The sequence below is a fragment of the Schistocerca americana genome, chromosome 4 (genome assembly GCF_021461395.2).
Source record: "Schistocerca americana isolate TAMUIC-IGC-003095 chromosome 4, iqSchAmer2.1, whole genome shotgun sequence".
Taxonomy (NCBI): Eukaryota; Metazoa; Arthropoda; class Insecta; order Orthoptera; family Acrididae; genus Schistocerca; species Schistocerca americana.
In genome coordinates this window covers 191545108-191563735 of record NC_060122.1, presented here as the reverse complement: position 1 = coordinate 191563735, position 18628 = coordinate 191545108, and the positions used below count along the sequence as shown (strand labels likewise).

Below are 18628 nucleotides of genomic sequence, written 5' to 3'. Positions count from 1 at the left end.
GAGTAGTCTCAGCCTCTTCTTTAGAGGTCCTGGTTTAGACCTTCTACTCTGCCCGAAACAAGAAGACAGCGATCGACCGTACAAATAGTTAACTTAGCCTGCACTCCACCTGTGGTGCGAGTTGCCATCACCAGATCCGGCATTCGCCGAAAGGAGCCGAGAACGGCCACAGAACTCAAGCAGCAGGCGTCAGTAATTCCGACGTGTGTCACTATCCCCAGTCAGCTGTACGCACTGCTCTCGACAGCCGCCAGCGGAGTTCATTCACGTCATGGAAGAGACTCTTGCGAACATATCGAGTGCACACAGGCATTCTCCCCAACCCAGCGTGCTATATCCATGACGTGCCCCATCACCCACCTAATACTGCAGCTCCAAATGACTGCACATGTCCGGTCTGAGCATGAAAGTCAGACGCTAGACCCACAGAAGAGGCATCCTGCGATGGCTGAGAAATGTTGTGAACGCAGGATAACACCTCGTACCTGTTACTAAGGCCTAAGGAGCCAGCAGTGCAATCTGTTCCCTCTTTCGCCTTCCACCCTGTGACACGCAAACCCACCTCTGTCTACCATTCACTGTTGAGTGAGCACGGAATGGTCAGATATTGTGTATCGGAAGACAAAGCGACAACCAAGTCACCAGGGGATACCATCGCACCAAAGGTGTTGCAGATCTCGTCGCTGGTACCCCGAAGCCGCTTCAGCTTTGATCAGCATCCAGAAAACTGTTGACTATGGCCAATACAGCTTTCAGCTGTTTACAGACATCAGCCAATTCCCCTCGTGAATGCCGGAACAAGCACCGTCTCAAACTTTATTGTACTGTGTAAAAAAACTGAATAACATGTCAGAAGAATGCAAGAATCATATGTCCCCAGAATATCTAAATATGACTTATGTACTTTCTCAAGTACTTTCTGTTTCCAGATCCCCCGATTGTCGCTCTGTATATGGATCGTCCTCCGCGTCCCGACGGCATACGCGAATGGGATAACATCACTTTGAAGTGTTATACACAGTCAAATCCGCCCACGTGGAGTGTGAAATGGATGTTACAGGTCAGTATGCAACTGAAACATTTTGATTTATTCATGACATTCAGTAGTTCTGGACTATGCTAACCAGGAACGTATGCCATATCTATATCTTTAACAAATTTGTACAGACACCAGATGGCAGTTATAAGAGTCGGGGGACATGAAAGGGAAGTATCAGCTTTTGTTGATGATCATCTTATATCCTCCATTCTAGACAATGTCCATTCCGTTCAACTGCTCTTCCAAGTCCTGCGCTGTTTCTGACAGAATTACAATGTCATCGGCGAACCTCAAAGTTTTTATTTCTTCTCCATGGATTTTAATACCTACTCATTGCCACCTTCAGAATTTGAAAGAGAGTATTCCAGTCAACATTGTAAAAAGCCTTCTCTAAGTCTACAAATGCTAGAAACGTAGGTTTGCCTTTTCTTAATCTAGTTTCTAAGATAAGTCGTAGGGTCAGTATTGCCTCACGTGTTCCAATATTTCTACGGAGTCCAAACTGATCTTTCCCGAGGTCGGCTTCTACCAGTTTTTACATTCGTCTGTAAAGAATCCGCGTTAGTATTTTGCAGCTGTGACTTATTAAACTGATAAATCGGTAATTTTCACATCTGTCAACACCTGCTTTCTTTGGGATTGGAATTATTATATTCTTCTTGAAGTCCGAGGGTATTTCGCCTGTCTCATACATTTTGCTCACCAGATGGTAGAGTTTTGTCAAGACTGGCTCTCCCAAGGCCGTCAGTAGCTATTTGGGGAGCAAAATAACTGATGATGGTCGAAGTAGAGAGGATATAAAATGTAGACTGGCAATGACAAGGAAAGCGTTTCTGAAGAAGAGAAAATTGTTAACATCGAGTATAGATTTAAGTGTCAGGAAGTCATTTCAGAAAGTAATTGCATGGAGTGGAGCCCTGTATGGAAGTGAAACGTGGACGATAAACAGTTTAGACCAGAAGAGAATAGAGGGTTTCGAAATGTGGTGTTACAGAAGAATGCTGAAGATTAATTGGTAGATCACATAACTAATGAGAAGGTATTGAATAGAATTGAGGAGAAGAGGAGTTTGTGGCACAACATGACTAGAAGAAGGGATCGGTTGGTAGGACATGTTCTGAGGCATCAAGGGATCACCAATTTAGTGTTGGAGGGTAGCGTGGAGGGTAAAAATCGTAGAGGGAGACCAAGAGATGAATACACTAAGCAGATTCAGAAGGCTGTAGGCTGCAGTAGGTACTGGGAGATGAAGAAGCTTGCACAGGATAGAGTAGCATGGAGAGCTGCATCAAACCAGTCTCAGGACTGAAGAGCACAACAACAACAACAACAAATAAAAACGCAACTAACGATACATACATGACTTCGACGCTTGTGTACATCACAGAAAAAAATGATTACAAGTAGTAAAACGACTCCAAAGTGTTCATTCTTATATGCGTTTTGATTATTTTTAGATTGTGGCTATTTGTATTGTATTGTCATTTACTCGCCAGTTGTGGTGGTCATGTGCAACATACTCATGTCAGACAGATAACAATTTACGGTTCGATGCGCAGAGTATATTTACATAGAGAGAGAAACATTAAAGAAGATATAAATGGGGGGTGGAACATCACACATTAAACGAATCCATCTTTACTAGTGTTCATAGTACCATTGTAGACAAAACGCCTCATAATACGAACCATTTGATAAAAGCAGCCAAAAGTCAATCCGTGACTGGACTTGAAAGGGAGGAAACAAACCGTTGATATCCGATGCTCGCTCTGTAACTCCCTGTGCCACTTGTACCGGGCTTGCTTATTGGCTGTCAGTGGGCTTGCTGCCAACTTAAAATCTGAACTGATCTCAACGGCATGACTGCGAAATTTAATGTTAATTTTTTTTATATCACTCCCAGTTGTAATACTAAAAACTACGAGGGTTGCCCATAAAGTAATGCACCGCCTTATTTCTTCAACGATTCTTTATTGAACATAACAAAAGTTACACAGGTGTAAGAATGGTGTTTTATCTACAAATCGTATTTTTCAACGTGATCTCCATCCCCTTCTTCGGCCAGCGCGAAAGAAGGGCGTATATGACCTGTCGTGAAATACACTACTAGCCATTAAAATTGCTACACCACGAAGATGACGTGTTACAGACGCGAACTTTAACCGATAGGAAGAAGATGCTGTGATATGCAAATGATTAGCTTTTCAGAGGATTCACCCAAGGTTGGCGCCGGTGCCGACACCTACAGCGTGCTGACATTTCTCATACGCAAAGAGCAGTTGACCGGCGTTGCCTGGTGAAACGTTGTTGTGATGCCTAGTGCAAGGAGGATAAATGCGTACCATCACGTTTCCGGCTTTGATAAAGGTCGGATTGCAGTCCATCGCGATTGAGGTTTATCTTATCGCGAATTTGCTGCACGCGTTTGTCGAGATACAACGACTGTTAGCAGAATATGGAATCGGTGGCTTCAGGAGGGTAATATATGACGCCGTGCTGGATCCCAACGGCATCGTATCACTAACAGTCGAGCCGACAGGCATCTTATCCGCATGGCTGTAACGGGTCGTGCCGCCACGTCTCGATACCTGAGTCAACAGATGGGGACGTTTGCAAGACAACAACCATCTACACGAACAGTTCCACGACGTTTGCAACAGCGTTGACTATCACCTCGGAGACCAGGGTTGCGGTTGCCCTTGACGCTGCATCACAGACAGGAGCACCTGCGATGGTGTACTCAACGACGATCCTGGATTCACGAATGGCAAAATGTCATTTTTTCAGATGAATCCAGGTTCTGTCTACAGCATCATGATGGTCACATCCGTGTTTGGCGACATCGCGGTGAACGCACATTGGAAGCGTGTATTCGTCATCGCCATACTTGCTTATCACCCGGCGTGATGGTATGGGGTGCCATTGGTTACGCGTCTCGGTCACCTCTTGTTCGCATTGACGGCACTTTCAACAGTGGAAGTTACATTTAAGATGTGTTACGACCCGTGGTTCTACCCTTCATTTGATCCCTGCGAAACCCTACACTTCAGCAGGATAATGCACGACCACATGTTGCAGGTCCTGTACGGGCCTTTCTGGATACAGAAAATGTTCTACTGCTGCCCTGGCCAGCACATTCTCCAGATCTCTCACCAATTGAAAACGTCTGGTCAATGGTGGCTGAGCAACTGGCTCGTCACAATACGCTAGGCACTACTCTTGATGAACTGTGGTATCGAGTTGAAGTTGCATGGGCAATTGTACCTGTACACGCCATCCAAGCTCTGTTTGACTCAATGCCCAGGAGTATCAAGGCCGTTATTACAGACAGAGTTGGTTGTTCTGAGTACTGATTTCTCATTATCTATGCACCCGAACTGTGTGAAAATGTAATCACAAGTCAGTTATAGTTTAGTATATTTGTCTATTGAATACACGTTTGTCATCTGCATTTCTTCTTGGTGTAGCAATTTCAATGGCCAGTAGTGTAGCTTCTCATTGTCCTCGAAATGAGTTCTACGAATGCCATCGTTTAATACCCCAAACAAGTGGAAGTCCGAGGGGGTCTAGGTCAGGGCTGTAGGATGTATGGGGTAACACTGTCCAAATCTGTTTTGTGATGTGTTCAGCAGTCGTCAGTTGCAACAAAATATCTCCTGGGTTGCTGTGGCGCCGAAGTCAACGGAAGTGCGTCTTTAGTTTTCTTAATGTGTTGACATATGCTTATGAATTAATGGTACCACCTCTTGGCATCACATAAATGATAATCGCGCTTTCACAGTCCCAGAAAACGTTAATCATGACCTTACCGGCGGAAGCAGTTGCTTTGAATTATTTCTTCTGTGATGAGTGGGAATGGCGTCATTCCATTGATTGTCGTTTTGTTTCGGGGTCAAAATGGTGAACTCAGGTTTCATGACCTGTCACAATCCGGGACAAAAAAGCCTCTGCCTCAGCTTCGAAACGTTGCAACAAATCAAGACAAATGTTTTTTCTTTGCGATTTTTGATCCATCGTTAGACACTGTGGGACCCGTCTTGCACACCCATTAGAATATCCCATAGTGTGAATAATTGCATCCACATTTTCTTTGCTGATTGACAAAAGAAGCACGAACTCCTGAGTTGTAATACGTCTGGTCTCACGAATGACAACATCAGCTCACTGGAACTTGTCAAGTATGACAGCCGTGGATGGTCTCCCCGAACGCTGCAAATCGTGGAGCTCCGTCGAACCGCCTTCTGGCGACCTCACCCACCGTGCCCATCGACTAACTATACCTCTGTCGACAGCAGATGCTCTGTGCAAGTGTTTACAAATATTCTCCATTGTTTCTTTCTCTTCAGTGAGAAAGTCAATGACGGCACGTTGCTTGTAACGTACATCACCTACAGACGCCATTTTGAAACTGTCCTGCAGCTACGCTATCTGTCGGAAGTGACGGAAACTTGGCGCGTCTGACACAGGAGGCTTCAAAGAATACATACGTAACGTTTCGCATTCGTAGCATTGTTTTCCGCCGAGAAAAAAATGCTGTGCATTACTTTCTGGGAAACCTTCATATATACGCGAACATAATAAGTAACTACACGGCGTAACGCAATTACAGGATCCCTTTTCCGGAATCCCGTAATTGTCTCCCATTACGCCGCAGAAGTTTGAAATTTGGCTTGAAGGTGCCTACAAAGTTCCTATGTAATGGTGCAAAAGCCGTCATCCTCGGGCACGCGACACTTCAGACTGCAAGGTGTCGACACATGCAAATACAAGACAGATCACTGATGTTCGTATGACGTCTAAGGTCGCATTTGATCGAAATTTCATCACAATTCTGCCCATGGGCGTGCCTCATATGGGAATGTTGTCGCACGCCGTCGTTCGCGCATTTTGCTCCTGCTCCTGACGCCTTTGCGACTGAGGCCAGATCAGTGGCACCCAGCGCTGAAATCACATGGTTCTCTCATGGGTGGCTGATGAAAGCATTTCAGATACACCAGCGCTCAAATTGACATTAGAGCGAGAATTCATAATGCGATGATTAACTGGATAACATTCTTAAGTACTTTTCGTGCTTATTTATGTGTAATTTGTGCTACTACTCACTTTTTTTATTTTTTGTTTTATGTTTAACTTAACATAATACAGCGCGTTTCGAACATGTTCTGTTCATCTTCAGGCGTTTATACATATATGCATACAGAGAAATATAATGGTTCTGTATTTACGAAATACGTTTACCACTTGGCTGGTTGAATCATAATTTTTGATGCTGCTTACACCCCCGGCCGATTCAACCACTGTCAAAGAACATTGTACGTCTGAAATGTCGCTATCGACCGTGAAATATGTGGGAATCAAAGCCCAAAGGAAAGAGATTGTTTCACGGACCCCTTTTAATGTCGATTCTGAGCGGTGGTGCATCCACAAAGTTTTCCTCGTCCACCCATCAGAAAACCACATGATTTCAACGCTGAGCTTAACGGTTCTGACCTCAATTGCATAGGGATAAAACGTGTGTGCGAGGTCGTGCGACGACATTCCAGTTATACGATACGCCCTCGGTGGCGCTGGACGGACACTTGGAGTTAACATAGGAAATCTGGCCTAGTTTTCGTTACATCTTGGAGCTTGAAGCGTCATAGAGCCCGAGTGTGACATCTCAGGGTGCCATGCTTTTGCAAAGGAGGAAGGTGCCGAATTCAAAAGTTCCGCTGCTTAATGGAAGAAGATTACTTGGTTTCGACAAGTGATCCTTTAATTACGTTGCGTAGTGGACTTTATTTACACCTGCTAACAAACGTTGTTCAAGTAGTACCTGTTACGTAATAATTTTCAGTTGGTACCTTTAGTTTCAGTTTCATGGATGGTGGCGAATGCTTTGGAAACCCAATCTCAGTTGGAGGCTGTTTAATGTCTTTGAAAGGCAAAAAAATTTGGTTTTCAGTATTTCGTACAGTAACTGATCGTATTAAAAAAAAAAGAAGTTATCTACTCATTCACAAGTATAACTCAAGTTAAAGATTTAACACAATAAATTAAGCATTAAAATTACGTCCTATGTACCTACCTGGAAGTAGCGTAGGTCACGTCATGTAAATTACCCTGAACGTATTCATACAGTATTGTGAATAGAGCACTTAGCCACTTCCAACTGTTTTATAGATAATTTAAAATCTTTTAGTAATTATTTATGACTGACCTCCCTCCCCAGCCCAAAAAATAGGACGAAAAATGCTTATCGTTCACTACTGTTTAGCTGTTCATTCAGTAAAACTTCAGCCTCAAGCATTATATTTTTTGGTGGTACTTGTCCACTACTAAGACCTTTTGCAGACTCCATGCACATATACTTTTGAATGTACCTGCAGAACTTATAGCAGTTTACGTTACTTAGTACAGATTATGTCACGTTATAAAGGTTGGGATGCGTGAAAAAGTGCAATGTCTCCAAAGATAAAATTTTACATGCTTAACGTCTAATATTTAACGCAGTAATTCATTTGTAATGTAATCTGATGTCGCCCGCCCGGTTAGCCGTGTGGTCTAACGCACGGCTTTCCGTATTGGGAAGGAGCGCCTGGTCCTCGGTACGAATCCGCCCGGCGGACTTCTGTCGAGGTCCGGTGAGCCAGTTGGTCTGTGGATGGCTTTCAGGCGGTTTTCCATGTACCTCGGCGAATGCGGGCTGATTCCCCTTATTCCGCCTCAGCTATACTATGTCGGCGATTTCTGCGCAAAGAACTTTTGCACGTACGCGTACACCACCATTACCACGCAAACATAGGGGTTGTACTCGTCTGGTGTGAGACGTTCCCTGGAGGAGTCCACCGGAGGCCGAACCGCACAATAACCCTGAAAGAGTGGTTCGGTGTAGGGCGGCGGAGGGGTGAAGTGGACTGCGGTAGTCATCGTGTGTGAAGTGCTGTAATTACCTTGTGTACCTATGTTAATTGCTACATTTACATGAAAGACGCCACTATGATATGTACATATAGAAAATATTTACATTTGTACAACACAAAAATTATGGTAAACAAAAACTGATAGGCGCATCTGCTTACATATTTAAATGCTATCACTTTAACTGGTCTTCTTTCTTCAATAAGAGTGAAAAAAAAAACTTATTACAAGCACAGGTAAATACTAATTTTCTTGCCTTACAGTTTATGTAAGCCTAGGCAGTATGGATGCTACAAAATATCTACGCCTGGTATTCATTCGATTGTTAGTCAGTCGAAGAAAAGGAACGAATGCTCACACTTCGTTTCCCCTAACACGATCTGCAGCCAGCAAATGGGCTTAGGTCTAGGGCTAAATGCAACAAGAATCATGAGTTCGCTTACCTTAAGCGTCAGGACTTGTTCACGCTCATTAACTCTGAGAAACAGTCTGGCCGATAAGGCACTGGTATGGTAACCATTAAATCACTGAGTCTCATTTTCAGTAATGCCGATCCCATTACTAAAACAGACGTAAACTGTATTCCATGGGCCTACAGAACGAGCCTGTGGGGTTCCCGTCGGTCTCGTTTAGTTTCTTGATTGTGTATGAATGTCTGCAGGGTGAACCTTACCGAAAGTCCTTTCACACTCACAGCTACATTAGCAATTTTCTCACCTGCCAGAATGGAGACTGTGCTACTGTTGGTTTGGCCGTCAAAAATGACGACTGGAATCATGCCCATCCGGTCTTCATGGTTTCCGTTTCTCGTGTGACGTTACGGGCCTGTGACTACACCACCTTCACCTGTAATCAGTTCTACGCTGGTCAAGCATGCTGGGACAGTTTCCGGTAAGTGGAAATGTCGTTTGCTGGCATCGCGTGATCGCCCATTGTTATCTGAATATTGAAGCTGTGCACTAAGTGCTGACTTCTCATCACAATGTACCAAATTAATGTTATCTTCAGAAAAGAACGAATCCAGAATTCTCATCCAGTGCATTTAATTGTTTTTCTCGCGTCGTGACAGGTAACTTGGATTTTAAAATTCGCAACACGTCGGAAACAGTTACCATCTCACTCTAGTATTTCGTTTTATTTACATATTTTTCTATGTACCAGGGGACACTTCCTGGCCATTCATTGAAAGGTTATTGGTTAAATACTTCCTTCTGCAAGCTTTCTTTAACACCCTACGATTAATAATAGGAAGAAAAGAGCATTCAAAATCTTCACAGGTTTTACATGTTTCTGTAGCCTCTGTGGCCCAGAGTGCTGTGCCATTTTGCATAACCCCACTCACGAACTTTATTTTGTGAATATCACTCTATAAGCGCAGCAATATGTAAATAAGTTATTGAATGAATAAAACGGTTTGGGTTGACTTCTTTGCTGGAAAAAACACTTTCAAATGCTAATGTCAGATCATGGTTTTCTCCAGCATTCCATATGTAATGAGTGGAGTGGCTCCTAAACCAAACACTACATTAGGTATAGCAACGTTATGACGCTGGTCTGTTTTCGGCCCAGCACTCGGCACAGAAGTACAGACGGGTGCAGAAATATCGTTAAAAATGAGTCTTTCTTCTCAATTATTTAATTTACTTCCTCTATGACTCTTTTAATTGTACTAACTTCTTTCACTACAGTTCCTCGCCACTGTTTTATTTCATTGGTGACGAATTCCATGACACTGATCATCTGGGCAGATGTTTGTATTAATTTCTCAGGAATTATGTTACGGACATACATGTTGGTTTTCTTTGTAAATAACTGGAATGCATGTTCATTCCGTATTTGGCACTACTGTTCCCATTGGTAAATCTTATTCTCGATTGTTTGGTCAAACTATCGTTCCTTGTCTTTTAATCAATTGGTTCTTTCCTTTTTCGTCTTTTCTTGATGTCGATTGAACTGCTCTGTTATGAGCTTCTCTTGCCCAATAGATAGGTTTTGTAATTTGTCCAGCAGTCCAATTTGCACTTTGATCTCGTGAATTTGTTGTAACATACTAAATAAGAGAAATTACGTTGATTTGTATAATTAAGTTGGCTTTCACCACTGACCGCGTGTCCCACTTCATTAATATTTTTTTGTTACCTTTATTGTAGGGTTGACGATCCATCCTGAATGCGCGTGATTTATTGCTGAGAAAGAGAAATTTCGTTAATGTGGGTAGATAAATTCGCTCACGACGCCATTAATTCTTGTTTAGTCGGTTGTTACGTTTATAGAAAGGTACTCATTGTTAATGTCAGTGTTACCAGTTTATTTAACTGCTCATCAATATGACTAATGGGAGATATAATTGTTCAGAACTAGACTCCATTTTATATGACAGTTACAAATCTAAAAATTCACAAAACGTTACACAAAATAACAATATGAATTAATAACACAATGATTAGTGTAGGTAAATCAAGCCTATGTAGCGTTCACGAATCAAAGAAAACAGATATGACATGGGTTAATAGAAATAATATTCATATACTTTCTGTTATTTATATGAAAATCGTGAGAGAGTTTCCTTGGCTCTTGGGTGTCCAGCCGGATGCGATCGATGAAGTACCACGATATTTCGGCGAATAACTTTTCCGCCATCATCAGGTGGTTCCGATGGAATAATCTGTCTGCTCATTGTCAGTATTATTTAAGTCTGTCAGTCGGGCTTTTATTCCCTGCACTGACGGTCCGATTGCGTCGCAGGAAGACGAAGTCTTTTGGACTCCCTCTACGATTTTTACCCTCCACGGTGCCCTCCAGTACTAAACTGGTGATCCCTTGGTGCTTCAGAACATGTCCTGCCCAGCGATCCCTTCTTCTAGTCAAGTTGTGCCACAAATTCCTCTTCTCCCCAGTTTTGTTCAGCAGCTCCTCATTAGTTACGTGATCTACCCATCTAATCATCAGCATTCTTCTGTAGCACCACATTTCGAAAGCTTCTATTCTTGTCTAAACTATTTATGGTCCCTGTCTCACATCCATACGTGACTACACTCCACGCTAAAACTTTGGGAAAAGATTTCCTGACGCTTAAATCTATACTCGATGTTAACAAATTTCTCTTCTTCAAAACCGCTTTTCTTGCCATTGGCACTACTTCGACAATCATCAGTTATTTTGCACCCGAAATAGCACTTTAAGTGTCTCATTTCCTGATCTAATTCCCTCAGCATCACCTGATTTCATTAGGCTACATTTCATTATCCTCGTTTTACTTTTGTTGATGTTCATCTTACATCCTACTATCAAGAGACTGTCCATTCCACTCAACTGCTCCTCCAGGTCCTTTGCTGTCTCTGACAGAATTACGGTGCCATCGGCAAACTTCAAAGATTTTATTTCTTATCCATGAATTTTAAATCCTACTCCACATTTTTTCTTTTGTTTCCTTTACTTCTTGCTCAATATACATATTGAATAACATCAGGGATAGGACACAACGCTGTCCAATTCCCTTCTCAATCACTGCTTCTGTTTCATGCCCCTCGACTCTTATAACAGCCATCTGGTTTCTGTACAAATTGTAAATAGCCTTTCGCTCCCTGTATTTCACCCCTGCCACCTTCAGAATTTGAAAGAGAGTACTCCAGTCAATATTGTCAAAATCTTTCTCTAAGTCTACAACTGCTAGAAACCGAGGTTGCCTTTCCTTAATCTAAGTCGTATGGTCAGTATTGCCTCACGTGTTCCCACATTTCTGCGGAATCCTAACTGATCTTCCGCAAAGTCGGCTTCTACTAGTTCGGTAATTTTCACACCTGTCAACACCTGCTTTCTTTGGGACTGGTATTATTATATTGCTTCTTGAAGTCTAAGGGTATTCTACCTTTGTCGTACATCTTGCTCACCGGATGGTAGAGTTTTGTCAGGGATGGCTCTTCTAAGGCTATCAGTAATTCTAATGGAGTCTTGTCTACTCCCGGGGCCTTGATTCAACGTAGGTCTTTCAGTGCTGTGTTAAATTCTTCACGCACTATCATATCTATCATATCTCCCATTTAATCTTCACCTACGTTCTCTTCCATTACCATAACGTTGCTCTCAAGTACATCGCCCTTGTAGAGACCCTCTATATCCTCCTTCCGCCTTTCTACCTTCCCCTCCTTCCGCAAAACTGGTTTTTCATCTGAGCCCTCGATATTCGTGCAAGTGGTTCTCTTTTCTCCAAAGATCTCTTTAATTTTCCTATAGGCAGTATCTATCTTACCACTACTGATATATAACTCTACATCCATTATTTGTCCTCCAGCTATCTCTACTTACCCATTTTGACTTCCTGTCGATCTCATTTCGAGACGTTTATATCCCTTTTTGCCTACTTCAATTACTGCGTTTGTCCGTTAGTATGAGGAATAAAGAAAGCTGGAACAATATTTAATTCCGTCAGCGACTTTCCCACTTCCCCGGAGTAATACCATAAAATAGAATACTAATATACTTCACTCCAGCATCCTGTGCAGTCAGTTTGCTGCCTAAAAGTCCATTATTCCTACTCTTTTTTTGCCAATCGTTTGCCGATGTCTTCCATGTTTTTGGTAGGACACCAGTTAGCGTGAGCTAAATATTTTATTACGTCCCTTCGTTATTAAAATCATCCTTATTACGTGAAACTTCGTGTGAAACTATAGATCTAAAGACAGTGAATACATGCACTCTAGGTTGCATGGAGGTACTATGTATCATTGTATCCTTGGTGGTTGGTTTTCGGTAAATGTTACACCCAGTCACCTCATTATACAAAGTTAGTAATAAATCCAAACATAGTACAGAACGATCTCGTGAGAACTCCAAAAGAAATTTGATAGTAAGTATTTGGTTATTCAGGGCCTTATGTTAATCTAAACGCTGACTCCTGTTCCCATCATAAATGACAATAACATCATCAGTACTCCTTCTGTTTATCACTTGCATTGCGGGTGTTTATTAAAACATTTTTCCTCCAGGTGTGACATATAACCGTTAGTTTATGTGATGGCCAATGGAGAGCCCATTGCCAAACCGGCATTCTGCTGCCATACTTCCTCCCCAAACTTGAAGTAGGAGTTACATTTTACCAGCAGAGTGAGCCACTTCATAAATTCTTTAATATACTCTTCCTCTAAATTACTAGAAGTACGTAGGTAATCTCATTTAAGACCACAACATCATGTATAGGGATATTAGTATACATACTCAGACATCGAAAGAAGCTCCCTGAGGAACCACAAATGTTTGCAAGAGTTAAACAATTTCTTTCCCATTCTTAACCATATAATGCTGAGAATAACAGTAACGCTAGTTGAGGCGCTATTAAAAATCTTGCTAATTCATGGCCTCGGCTTCCTACAGAATTACGAGGTGCATTCAAGTTCTAAGGCCTCCGATTTATTTTCTAATTAACTACTCACCCGAAATCAATGAAACTGGCGTTACTTCTCGACGTAATCGCCCTGCAGACGTAAACATTTTTCACAACGCTGACGCCATGATTCCATGGCAGCGGCGAAGGCTTCTTTAGGAGTCTTTTTTGACCACTGGAAAATCGCTAAGGCAATAGCAGCACGGCTGGTGAATGTGCGGCCACGGAGAGTGTCTTTCATTGTTGGAAAAAGCCAAAAGTCACTAGGAGCCAGGTCAGGTGAGTAGGGAGCATGAGGAATCACTTCAAAGTTGTTATCACGAAGAAACTGTTGCGTAACATTAGCTCGATGTGCGGGTGCGTTGTCTTGGTGAAACAGCACACGCGCAGCCCTTCCCAGACGTTTTTGTTGCAGTCCAGGAAGGAATTTGTTCTTCAAAACATTTTCGTAGGATGCACCTGTTACCGTAGTGCCCTTTGGAACGCAATGGGTAAGGATTTCGCCCTCGCTGTCCCAGAACATGGACACCGTCATTTTTTCAGCACTGGCGGTTACCCGAAATTTTTTTGGTGGCGGTGAATCTGTGTGCTTCCATTGAGCTGACTGGCGCTTTGTTTCTGGATTGAAAAATGGCATCCACGTCTCATCCATTGTCACAACCGACGAAAAGAAAGTCCCATTCATGCTGTCGTTGCACGTCAACATTGCATGGCAACATGCCACACAGGCAGCCATGTGGTCGTCCGTCAGCATTTGTGGCACCCACCTGGATGACACTTTTCGCATTTTCAGGTCGTCATGCAGGATTGTGTGCACAGAACCCACAGAAATGCCAACTCTGGAGGCGATCTGTTCAACAGTCATTCGGCGATTCCCCAAAACAATTCTCTCCACTTACTCGATCATGTCGTCAGACCGACTTGTGCGAGCCCGAGGTTGTTTCGGTTTGTTGTCACACGATGTTCTGCCTTCATTAAACTGTCGCACCCACGAACGCACTTTCGACACATCCATAACTCCATTACCACATGTCTCCTTCAACTGTCGATGAATTTCAATTGGTTTCCCACCACGCAAATTCAGAAAACGAATGATTGCACGCTGTTCAAGTAAGGAAAACGTCGCCATTTTAAGTATTTAAAACAGTTGTCATTCTCGCCCCTGGCGGTAAAATTCCATCTGCCGTACGGTGCTGCCATCTCTGGGACGTATTGACAATGAACACGGCCTCATTTTAAAACAATGCGCATGTTTCTAACTCTTTCCAGTCCGGAGAAAAAAAATCGGAGGCTTTAGAACTTGAATGCTCCTCGTAATAACTGGCCGCAGAGTGGCGGAATGCTAATGAATTTTCAGCGTCCCTCTAAGTGTAAGGGCTCTTGGGTTCATTCTTTTAAAAGTCCTATTCAAGCATTAAATTAATACCGTTAAAAGCTGTCTTGACTTCTGCTAAAAATTTATCGGTTTGATGAAACCTAGCTCGTGTGGTATTGTTACTCACGATAAATTCCTTAACTTTTTCCTCGTTTTTAGCTTGAAATAGAACAACGGAGAATTTCCCCTTATCGTCCCGTCCATGCCGTGTTATGTGCCACCCTTCGCGGTGTTTACCACGAATACGGTCCGCAAGCATTACAGATCAGTCCAGTTACGGTAGCCGCACATCTCGCACGAGTTCGATGTATCAGCGTCTGTATGAAGTCTCCAATGTGGCCGACGTACTGCCACATCACAATCACACTTTAACCAATTCAGAATATGATTACCCGGTATAGTCATTTCGCAGGGGTTGCTGGTGATAGTAGATTCTTAAAGGTGTAGTGTCCTTTGTCCGACAGAAAACAGTTCCCTCCTCTGTAGGCTCTTCGTGACACCGTCCCCTGTCCACACTTGAGCAAGAGAGTAGCAATTGAACTGTTGTCTTCCACGTACTAAAATGGAACACCTACAGCTGTACTTACGATGTTATTTATTATATGGCTACCAGATTTGGTACTTCGATGCACTATCTTCAGGCCTTAACTGACGCTGAGGTGGTAAACCCCATTCTACACACGACTGATCAGTTGCCGACATCTGTGAACTGGTTTTCGCAGACTACCTGTAACAAAGATGTTGTGTCTCCAACCATCAACTACCAAGTTGGTATAATAAACAACGTCGTAAGGACATCTTAGCTGTTCCATGTTATTACATAAGTGAACGGCTGGTCCCTCAAACCACCAATGAAAAGGATGGACATACAGAAACTTCTTGTCTCCCCGGTGCAAGTATGCCAGGTGCCGTGCCACAATGCCGGCTCAGGCTCTGTGTCCGTCGTCCAGATGAAAAAAATCCTGGATCGGTTGCTCAAGATGGGCGACCAGTTCTGTCCAGCTGGCCACATTCTGCTCGGCTCTGCTATGTCCTCTCCTTGCACGCGAACAGAGTGCTCGCTAACGACGAACCCAGGGCTGGCAGACACTTTCTTCCAAGCAAGCAAGTCCTGCTTACAAGTGCTCCACACTGCTCGGCGTGTCCACGCGCTATGAGAGCTCGGTGCGGATCATGCGCTCCTTCTGGCAGCGAAAGTTACCCGGAGTAGCTCGGTGCAAGCCATGCGCGCCTCGTGCCTGTGTTACGTGTGCAGAAGCAGTGTGTGCCGCGACCTATCGATTTTCGCAGCGTGGCTCATATAAAACGACCGGGAAAGTTTCGCTTTGAAGATGGTGTTAATACGTCATAGCACTGCCACCATTGGATAAGAGAATTTGACATCTCATCACTTATTCTCGTACATGCAGATTCGGCGACCTGCATAAACTCGCAGGCGACATCTTATCCAGTTGCATAGACGTGAAGATAGTGATAACTGCTGCTTGTGCCTGTGCCCTGTCACACCACGGTTTCAGCTGTCAGATTATATAAAATACGCGAAATGAGTAGGAAAAACATTAGGTTCTCTATAAAGCTCGTAACAAAGAGCGAAATAGTTCTGAATTAAAATATGTTACTTTCATACTTTGATCCTAATAAACTCAATGTACATCAACCAACATTCCCTGCTTCTTACCTTGTCACAGGTATTGTTCGTTAATAGAGAAAAGTAGCTTAACGCTAGGGTAACCAAACTCGAGGTCAACAGGAGGGTGGGGAGTTGGGGAGCGAACGCCCTCCAACACAGTAGCGTGGTGTTACCAGGTATTTTTCTTTCTAGAAGATGACTGATAAGTCGGTATTATATAGGTTTTTGGCAGGGTTGAAACTGGAACATTTTTATGGGTCCTTACAAGTCGCCAACCATCTTTCATGATATTAAAAATGCGCTATATCTCATGTCTATGAACCCCTCTACAAACTGTCGTATGGGCGTCCTTGACCTAGTGCTGTAATCACACATGTGAAAACTGTACCGTGACGAACAACATTACTATTCCCTCGGTGCCAAAGACCATGGTGAGTGTTGTGGTGCAATTGTTCCACCAGAAGGCAGACGAGTCAGAAGTTTCAGGGCCGTTTGTACCGCCACCAACGAGATGGAGGTGATGACGGTCGGTGGCAGAGTGTGTCTTGGAGTAACACAAAGAACACAATTTAGGGTGGAGCCAAGAAAAAGGGTCGCAAGAAGTTGGTGTGTGGTAGGTTACCAGAGGAGATAACGGTTAGCACTGGTGGGGCTGCCCTACGAAAATAACGTGGTAGATCGGATGCTGTCATTCACTGGCGGACGCAACTCTAGTCAAGGGAAAGAAACAGGTTCAGCATGAGCTACGGAGCGTTATATGTCTGCGTTCACAACTAATGGTGGCATCCTGATGGCATTGTGATTGAGGCGCTGCAGTAATTACAATAGCCAAAAAATTTTACTTTTTCCTGTAAATGGCATGAAAACAGCGAATGTTTATATTTTGGGGTGATCTGATATAGAAAGTGTTACTTAAAACGCAAGATAAAATCTCGTTTTGAATTTATGATAGCCTTACGTTATTGCCTATGTAAGCATACACACGTATTTAGCTTGGTGTTATCCGTCGGAGGAAGGTCACTGAAGGCGCAACCACTTTGGCTGGTTTTTGTAGTTTCTTGCTGGTGATTCGCTGATTAGTGTCCAGCAGTAATTGCCTTCACACATGCACTCCACTTTACTTGGTATCTCATTTGCATGTCTGAAATTTTTTGGTAGAAGCGTTCTCCGTGCCCGTCGGTTACAATACCACTGTTGTTAGGAAAGAAGTCGACGTCAGAATCCAGGAAAAGTTACTATAGGGACATGTTGCACCCCAGTGTACTGTGGCAGTGTAGATGATCTCCCAGTTTTCTCCCTCTCTTCGGACAGAAAGTTTGTTAACATTTGGACAGAGACATCCCAAGCTAACTTTGCATCACTTGTCAGGATCTTTGTACATTTTTCGTATCTGGAGACCAACGAAGACTAAGACGAGGAAATTTCTCACCCAAAGAGAGAAATGCTTCTACTGTTTTGTCCTTGGTCCTAATGAAGTTTCCCATTAGGCCCAATTTTATATGAAGAGCAGGGAGAATTATTTTGTTAATTTCGACAAGTTCTTCGTTCATAATATTGTGATATCGTGGTTCAAGTGATCGATACTTAGGCGAATTTTTCTTTTTGTTGCGAATTGCTTTCCCAGAGGCACAGGAAGCAACAGAATTTTGTGTAAGCGTGTTGTATCCCAGGTAATATGACTATGTCTTTCATATCCCCGGAGATCTGCAGTTAAACTTGACATAGTTCAATCGCAATAACCCCCTGTTTATGTTGTTATATATTTCATTCATGTAAGATTCATGCCCAGTCGGAACATTTGATAACGTGTTGCTATTATGCAGTATCACACGCTTGAGACTTACTTTGAAGGAGTCGACGAACAACCTTCATTGACCACTTTCACAGACAATGCCCATAGCTGCTATTAGCCCTTGTAAATCACTATGAAATACCAGTTTCTGTCCACATTCGAAAAATGGAAGGAATGACGTATGGCGGGACCAGAACGCAGTCACATTTACCGTCTTATAAAGACAATTCCATTGTAGTAGATTTGACACCAACAGTTCAGCTTTACCTTTCGCCAGCTCCTGATCCCTCACTTGGTCATTAAGTTCACACTGTGTTATTTTATGTATCTCTGTACACTCATCGTTACACAAAAAATCGGATCTTTCGAAGAACGGGGCATTGAAGATGATGGTGCATCACTATTTTCACTGCCGTCCTCGTCACTATCACAAACACGTGGGACAGGAACAGGCTGTCTGTCTCCGTGAGGCAATGGCCACATGGCCGACGGTATGTTAGCATATGTCGGAA

General features: G+C 43.1%; 1 protein-coding gene across 1 annotated transcript in view; it reads left to right on the top strand.

The window, feature by feature from the left end:
- LOC124613341 (nephrin-like) overlaps positions 1-18628 on the top strand; it is a 161786-nt gene that overhangs the window by 43397 nt on the left and 99761 nt on the right. The window contains exon 5 of the mRNA XM_047142038.1: positions 930-1060. Coding sequence (XP_046997994.1) covers positions 930-1060 — 131 coding nt within the window. The remainder of the gene's footprint in view (positions 1-929; positions 1061-18628) is intronic.